Below are 8,544 nucleotides of genomic sequence, written 5' to 3' on the forward strand. Positions count from 1 at the left end.
TTAAAGCGCTAGTAGAGATGGCTGAGCCCTAAAAGTGGAAACTAGGGTTTCTGTTTTTGGAGAATTCTTGGTGATGGTAATACAAGTATTTGGATGGATCTAGGGTTCCTTTTTTTCTCGTCGAATTGCGAATTTGCAATACGACTCTAGGGTTTCGTGGATCGAATCTCTCTGAGATTTTCAAAGTCGATCATTCATTGAAAGGTTCTCCTTTTTCTTTTCCTTTTCCTTTTGATTCTGGCTTTCCTTTTTCTTGTCCCAATTTCAAACTACTGGAGTAGCAATTTGTTGACTCAAGGGTCTTGGTTATTGATTTATCTCATATATTTTTTTTACAGTGTTCAATGCCGGTCCTCCTTTCGAAGTTGGAACCCTTTTCGTGGCTTTCTCTTGTTTTTCTGTTCTAAGGGTAAGGGGGTTTTGTGCAATTTCAACCTTGTTCAATAATCAGCAAGGATTGTCTTGCCTGTCTGGCTATTCAATTAATATTCAAATAGATTTATTTGAAAGGAAGGAAGAAGATCGATTGAAAGATATGGCCATCGATCTCTGCTCGGCCTCGGAGAGCTGCTTTGGTCTCGGGGGGAGTCCAAGAATTTCGTTTTCTCATGACCTACGCCACTCGGATGTCGTGCCTATGGAAGAAAAATGCCAGAGATCAGATGGGTCACTCTTGCATTCCAGTTTCGATTTTGAGTTCGGCGATAGCACAAGCTTCGAACAAGAACCACCATTTTCTACGGATGAGCTCTTCTTCAGCGGAAAAATCCTTCCTTCTTGTGAAATTTGGGATGCTCCTCCTCATTTGACACGAACCCATCATCAACCTACTACTAATACTACTAAGCCTCCTCTTCCTTCTCCGCCTCCGCCTCCGCCTCCTCTCCCCATCCCCATCCTCCTCCTCCCCCGTACTCATAATACTGCCACCATGACACTACCGAAGATGAATACAGTGAGTACTGATGATCCCCATATACTTCTGGTGCTTCAGTCGAAGCACTAGACTTAATTTTAATTTCATATTGATTGACCAGAGGGTTCCAGGCTTTTTGTTGAAATTCTACCCCTCACAATAGAGGTTTAATTTTCCTAGAAATTTTGTTTCTAAACGAAATCTTTCTCGCCTTTTAACAATTCAAGTTCTTCTTTTGGTATATTATTGTTAACGCATGTTCACTGGCGGTGGATTTTACAATTTCATATCGAAAACTTGATTTTTGAGCTATTGAAGGTGGATCTGTTAGTTCTGAATAGGTCGCTTCACTTTCTCTTACCTTTTTCCCTAACTCCCTCCCTTAAGGCCTAACCCAGAGAGCTACTGATCTGGTATTTTTTTACTTGGCTACTTGTTTATGTTAATCATTTATTTTGTATGAATATTGCCACTTGAAGATCTTTATTAGTTTCACTGTAGAACTTGTGTTCATATGTGGTCCATATGAACCAAATATATACTTTTATTCACTTCACTGTTGTGTTCAAGTGTTCTCAAGTTCCAGTTTTGTTTTCTTTCTAAATGAAGGAAGTAGATGTTTGCCGGCAATGGGTCCATGATACCTCAGTTGTTTGCATTGACACACTCAGAAGTCTAATGCTCTAATTTAAGTGATAAACTGGTATAAATCCTTAATCTTCGAAATTTTTCTATTCAAATTCTCCAAACCTAAAGGCAATTGTCAATCTCCATGCCACTATGTTTATTGCAATACACTACTGGTCTTTAAAATCATGTGGTGTGGTATGAATAAAGAAACTTGCATGCAAATCAGATTAGCAGTTGAATTCTTTAGCATATTACACGTTTGACATCAATATACCACCTTGAGAATTGTGCTTCCCCTCCCCCCTTCTGTTTGATTAATACTTGATATAGTTAATAATGGTGTAGAAACTTGACTTTATGCTATTTTGTTGCAAGTTCCACACAAATTTTAAATTTATGCCTTTCTGATAACAATCCTCTTCTTTCATGTGATTTCTCTGACCTTATGGCATTTGTACTCACTATCATGATGTTCTCTTGATTTCCCAGGAAAGAAATATGGTTGCAAAACTTCAAGATTCAGAGCCTCCAACTCCACTGTCAGTGATGAAGATGGGTTCGAGGTATTTGAAGATATTCTTAGATAATATAATGTACCCTGGTTTATTGACACTGTTAATGATATAACTTTGTCGGCTTCACTGAACATAGTTCTTCATCTGCTGATACTCCAACACCTTACGATCACACCTTTGGTTTAAAATCCATCGTATTATTCTGGTTCTAGGACTTGCAATAGTTCACCTCGATGTGCTACAGGAAGTAACAGAGACAGAGAGCTGAGAGACAGATTGCAGAAATAAACCCAGTCTCTTGGAAGAAAGAAGAGAGAGGGTAGAAACAAATCGAGCCACCATTAAGAAAGAAGAGAGAGAGAGAGGCCCTAAGAGAGATTGCAGCACTAACAAGGCACAAGCTTGCTTTGTTTTTCTCATAGTAGCCGAGTCTACTTAAGAAAGGAGAGAGAGAGAGAGAGAGAGAGAGAGAGAGAGAGAGAGAGAGAGAGAGAGAGTATTTTTTAATTCAATTTATATAAATGATTCAAAATTTAATTTTAATTTTATTCAATTTTGCAAATAGAAAACCGAAAAAACTAAGACTAATGTGGTTATACTATATGGTTAATTACTTAGATTTTTATTAATATTTAATATTTTTTGAAAAATAAAATAATTATTTATTGGGTGAAAAAAAAAATTCCGATTCGGTGAGTCAGTAGATCGGCTCACAGAGTTCCACATATGTTTTTTCTATCATCATACAACATTTATATCACTTAAAAGGTAATCATTTTCAGTGTTCAAAATATAATTTTTTACTCACAAAAATAAAAAAATAAATTACTTTGCGAAAAAAAATTTCAATCTACAAAGGTATTCAACATACTTTAATTTCATAATCATCCAACATCATTATAGCATGTGTTTTGTAAAAAATTAGTTGAAGAAGAATGATTACTTGTTTGATGAAAAAACTCTCGAATCTGTGCGAAACGCCTCCTGATCGACAGAATTAACGTGATATCCGGCAATAACGAAACAAGATGTACTCGTAGAATGTTGAAGATCAAACCAAAATGGTGAAAAGTGCAAAAAATAAGAGAGAAGCTCTGGAGAAGTTGGACAGGAGAGAGAAATTTTAAAAAAAATCAAAGGGAAATTGGGTACTTTCCCTCATATAACCGATTCTCAACGGTCGAAAAAATTCGATATAAATAATATTTTAATTTATCACCGACACACGGTACCCAAGGTTCGATATGTCGACTCATGTCGCCGTGTCGCCAGCCGTGTCGGACCCTGGCTACACGGCGACATGGGCGACATGTCGCCAGAAATCGCCCGACTTTTGGCAAGGGTTCGATGAAAAATCGAACCCCTGTTTCGAAGGGTATTTCAGGTCATTTTGACCTAGAAATTTGAAAATGACCTGAAATTTGACGTGTAACCTAATTTGAGTTCAATAAACACATTGGGAGTGTTATTTTGACCTAAAACATCACCTAACCTAAAGTTTATAATTAGCACATGTCCGGCTATATGCGAGCAAAACTGAAAGTTTGGAAAATTCATATAAACTAATGTAAATATGCAAAGAGAACACAAATACATAATTAGTAAAGAGATGTACTAAAGTTTACAATTCATTATACAATTATGTTGGGTATGGCTCATGCTTCACATATTGTTGCCGACGGACACGGGGTCCCGCTCCTCGGTGAGCGGGCGGGGGTCCGGGGAGGCCGCCCCGGAGCTTTTAGAGGCCCTATGTCACCTTGGCAAAAAGCGAACGAAAAATCGACGAAAAACAAACGAAAGGCTGTTATATATGGCAAATTTAGCGATATATCGCCAATTTTTCGGTGATATATCGACTTGTCGGCAATATACCGACACATGGCGATATATCGCCGACTTAAAGTTTTATCGGTGTCGCTTGGGGGTGTCGTGTCGCCCCCCAGCGACATGGCGACATATCGCCCTGTGTCGGCGATATGTCGCCGACACAATGAACCATGACGGTACCATGATTAGAAAGCTGTTTGGCCACATCCCTTACTACATTGCTAAGCACTCTACTGTATAGGGCATGTGACCACAAGTAACTCTCAGGATCGAAAAGAGAACTCCCTAAATAAACCAACCTTATGGTTGCCTATGGGTGGGTGAAAAATGATCATCCAGTCCCCAGATTGGATGTTGCCCGTGTGCGCTGTGTGTTCTATTTGATCTCCATTTTCTTTTATGAACCATGCAACCGAGTAGCATCCTTTCTCCCTAACTTTTAACTGCTTTTCAAATCGAAAGCATCTTGTCCATACAATGTAAAGTATTACTCTCGGTTTTCTTTATGTACAAGTAAAATCCAAAAGATTATTAACCAAAAAAGAAAAATCCAAAGGATCATTATGATCTCTTTTTTTTTGGGTAAGAAAAAGATCATTATGATCAGTATGCACAGTAAATAAATATTTAATCTTCAATACAGGATTTATTTGCCAAAAATAGTCCAGAGTATCTGCATACAAAGTAAATTAATTCGTAAGTTATTTTGGTGCTTTCTTCCTGAAATTCTCGACGAGTAAATGTCAAAAGATATGGACGTGCTAGAAGGTTTCTTCTTAGACTTAAAAGACCCATGCTTACCTCATTTTAAGGATAAATACATGATATAATCATAAGGGAAGGCAACGTCCACAGAGACAGAGCGGTGAGAAAGAAGAGAGTAGAGCGAGAGAGAGAGAGAGAGAGAGAGAGAGATGGCTTGGTGTTGGTCTAAGTTATGGGTTATAGGAATGGCTTTCGTTGCTATTACTGTGGGTTCCAATGCATCCATGACCCAAGGTGGCGACTTTGAAGCTGCACACGCGACGTGCTATGGCGATATGTCCGGCAATGAAACTATGGGTAAGTATCTCCCCAAGCTCCTGTTTATCTTTTCATGACTTTGTCATTGGTGTAATGAAATTATGGGATTCAGTTCCTCACTTTCTCTATCTATTTAAATGTTTGGAGAAGAGACAGAGACAGACACAATCAGGTAGTCTGAGAAGTTCTTTCTCTCTTTGATTTTAGGGAAACAGATGTTAGCCACCCTAGCGCATACCGTGGCATGCAAATGAACAACAAGTCCCCAAGGCATTAGCATTTCCATGGTGATGCTGTGAACATTTTACATGTTGCACGGCTGCAGGATGCAGGGTAGCTAAGGTTCTCTTAACATTCTTCAAGAGTTAGGGGAAAGAGATTCTCAGCCACCCTTGCAACAGAGCTTGGCATGCAAAATGATTATCGACAGGGGCGGAGCCGGGATTGAACATGGGGGGGGGGCAAATGTATGTGGGCCAATGTGGGACCCATTGTAGGTCCCATCTCAAAATATATTATTATATTTTAATGTGGAGTCTATATTAAAAATTATGTGAATTAATAAAAAATTCGTGAGTGAGAGAGAGAAATGAATAATTTGAGAAAGAGAGAGTGGAGAAGATCAAGGAAAATTTCAAAGTTTGCTAACTACTTCAATATTTTTTGAGACGTGTGAGATAAAAAGAAAAGAAAAAATAAGAATAAAAGAGGAGATTCATGAGAGAATAAATATAAATGAAAATAGAAGAGAATATATAAGGAGAAATTCATGGTTCGTGAGTTAGTTTTTAATTATAATTTAACATTTTATTCCTTAAAACTAGGGATTAAATGATAATCATTAAATAAAGATTATGAATGACATTTGTACCCATCATCTTTATCTGAAATTTTTATTTTTAATTTTTTGGAAAGGGTCAAATAGTGGTATTTCACATTTAAAGAGAGAGAAATAAGGAAAAAAACAAGGATATTTACAATTTCAAAAAATCCGGGGGTCATGGCCCCTTCCAGTCCCAACGGGCTCCGCCACTGATTATCGACCCCCCAACCCCCACCCAAAACAAATGAAGGGAAAAAGATATAAGCTTTTACATGGTGATGACATGATGATTTCGCAGCATGCAGGTTTTAGTTTTCTGGGGTAGCAAGTTAACATTCTCTCGATCCAGATCCTCTCAGTTCCAGGTTGCCCTTCATCTTGTCTATCTAACCATCGGATGGACAACATGTGGACTAGTTTAATTGTAACGATTGGACCAGAAGGAGTGGCTGAAACGGAATCAATCCGTTTCTAAAATTTGTGATTCCTTATCCACACGACGATTATAATTAAACTAATCCACATGTCACCTATCCAAAGGTTGGATGGATGGGACGAAAAGCAATGTGGGATGGAGAAGATTAGGATCCACATTCTCTTCCCTTTTGAGAGTTAGTCCTAGAAAGTAATTGATATGATATGATATGATATGATATATTCATTTTTGCTTTTGGCAACAGGAGGAGCTTGTGGGTATGGCAATCTGTTTGATCAAGGATACGGCCTAGAGACAACGGCTCTAAGCACAGCGCTCTTTAACAATGGCTCCACTTGTGGTGCTTGTTTTGAAATCATGTGTGACAAGGCCTCATCACAGTGCATTGATGGCTCTGTACATGTAACTGCCACTAATTTCTGCCCTCCCAACTATAGCAAGCCTGATGGGAACTGGTGCAACCCTCCATTGAAGCATTTCGATCTCTCCATGTCCATGTTTGTCAAGATAGCTCAATACAAGGCTGGCATTGTTCCAGTTCTCTACCGACGTGTAGCTTGCACTGAAAAGGGAGGTATAAAATTTGAAATGAATGCGAAGGGGAGTCAATACTGGATACTGGTATTGGTGTACAATGTTGGTGGCGTTGGCGATGTTACAGATATGAAGATTAAAGGTTCCGATACAGATTGGATACAAATGACAAGAAATTGGGGTCAAAACTGGCAAACTTTTGTAAATTTGATAGGGCAAGCCTTGTCATTCCAAGTGACTACTAGTGATGGCAAGATGGTGCAATCTGATGATGTTGCACCAAAAGACTGGCAATTTGGGCAAACCTTTGAGGGGAAGCAGTTTGAAATGGAATAAGGGGTTTTTGAATTTGTGAAGCTAGAGCATAAAATTAATTTCTTTGCCCCCTCTAAATCTTTTTGAACCTGAGAATTCAGTTTCAGTGATGAATAGATTGGATTTTGTTGATTTTTTCTTTGGGGGGTGGGGGTGGGGGTGGGGGTGGGGAATGAAAGAGAAATATAGTAATTATACTTCACAAGTACATTAGTCATATACATTCACAATGGAGTATTGGACCACTCCTTCCTATCACTACCATTGGATGAGATTATAGCCATATTAGGGAACCATTTCAAGAGAAAGAGACAGTTAAAAGCAAGAAAACCTAACATAAGTAGTTCCATTAGAGATATCCACCAAAAAACCAATTAAGCTAGAAGGCCAAGCATGATTCTTTAGTCTAGGTAGCAGATCAAGGGTGGCTTTCTCATGGCCCCAACTCTCCTAGATCTGTCATTGAGGAAGTTGTACATGATCTAAATATGCAGTGAATCATAGCTTCGAAAAAAATATTAGTCCCTATCCACCCCAAACTAGTTACTTGGATGGAATCTTCCTAAAAAGTCCACGTATCTGCCTAGATCTTTTCAGTTGTGGATTAAGAAACCCTGCACACATTAAAATAGGATACGGAATAATAGTTAAATCAGATGAAGAAGCATAAATACATTGTTTAAATGGTTTAGGTCCAGATTTGTTTGGTCCAATTCAAGTGCATTTATCCACTGGTCTAATGCCTAATTTGGCAACCCATTTAGATACACCAATCAAAACTCTACTTGGGTCAGAGGGTTGCTTAAGGAAAACTATAGTTTGCACAAAGAACACACATAGTAGCAAGTAACGATGGAAACAGAATAAAGCCATCGAAAAGAAGTCCTACCCAAAGAGCAATCATGGAGAAAAAATTTGTAGAGTTGAAGCATGGATCTCTCAGTGAGAAAATAAATAAATAAATTTAGGGTGAATATGTAAAAGCCAAAAAAAAATTCCACCATGCTGAAAGTTCATACTAAGAGTAGACAATCTTAATTTTGACAAAGCTTGGCCAGCCAGTTTGATAGAGAATTTGTTAGAATTTGCCATTAACAGAAAGTTAAGAGATCCAAGAGTCACATGAACTAGACAGACTTATAGTGTATAAGAAAACTTGATTTTGAGTGAAAAGAGAAGATTATTGCTCTTGGTCAAGGTGTGGTGGTTGTTCACCACCTGAACAACAATCGCACATCTTGGGAAAATGTCAACATTCAAAGAAGTATCAACTTAATTATAATTTTGCATTTGACCCATAGGTCAAACCAGAATGAGGTATCAGCTTCATTGTCCACTTCTCTAAGGACCATCCCTACAAGAATGGGCAATATACTCTGCAAACTGTTCCAAGTCCAAGATCCACTCTTGGACAAGACTTTGGGGTCAAACATTGAATGAAGTATTTGGCTTTTAGTATCTTACCCACAGGGACTCAAAATGGTTTAATAATCTCCACCTTGCTTGAGCAGTAAAGCCATGT

General features: G+C 38.3%; 1 protein-coding gene across 1 annotated transcript; it reads left to right on the top strand.

The window, feature by feature from the left end:
• Positions 1 to 830: 830 nt before the first annotated feature.
• Positions 831 to 7,043, top strand: LOC148999136 (expansin-A23-like). Its single transcript, XM_089141435.1, has 3 exons — positions 831 to 876; positions 4,876 to 4,953; positions 6,418 to 7,043. The coding sequence occupies exons 2-3, from the start codon at positions 4,881 to 4,883 to the stop codon at positions 7,041 to 7,043; spliced, it is 699 nt and encodes a 232-aa protein (XP_088997561.1). The 5' UTR covers positions 831 to 876; positions 4,876 to 4,880.
• Positions 7,044 to 8,544: the final 1,501 nt, after the last annotated feature.

This window comes from Hakea prostrata, unplaced genomic scaffold (assembly GCF_041222555.1).
Source record: "Hakea prostrata isolate BN-2017 unplaced genomic scaffold, UWA_Hpros_2 contig_35, whole genome shotgun sequence".
Lineage (NCBI taxonomy): Eukaryota > Viridiplantae > Streptophyta > Magnoliopsida > Proteales > Proteaceae > Hakea > Hakea prostrata.

Bases quoted from the DNA above. Each gene is read 5' to 3' on its own strand.
- LOC148999136 (XM_089141435.1), top strand. From the start codon at position 4,881: ATGACCCAAGGTGGCGACTTTGAAGCTGCACACGCGACGTGCTATGGC. The intron at 4,954-6,417 runs GTAAGTATCTCC...TTTTGGCAACAG, and splicing joins GTCCGGCAATGAAACTATGG to GAGGAGCTTGTGGGTATGGC.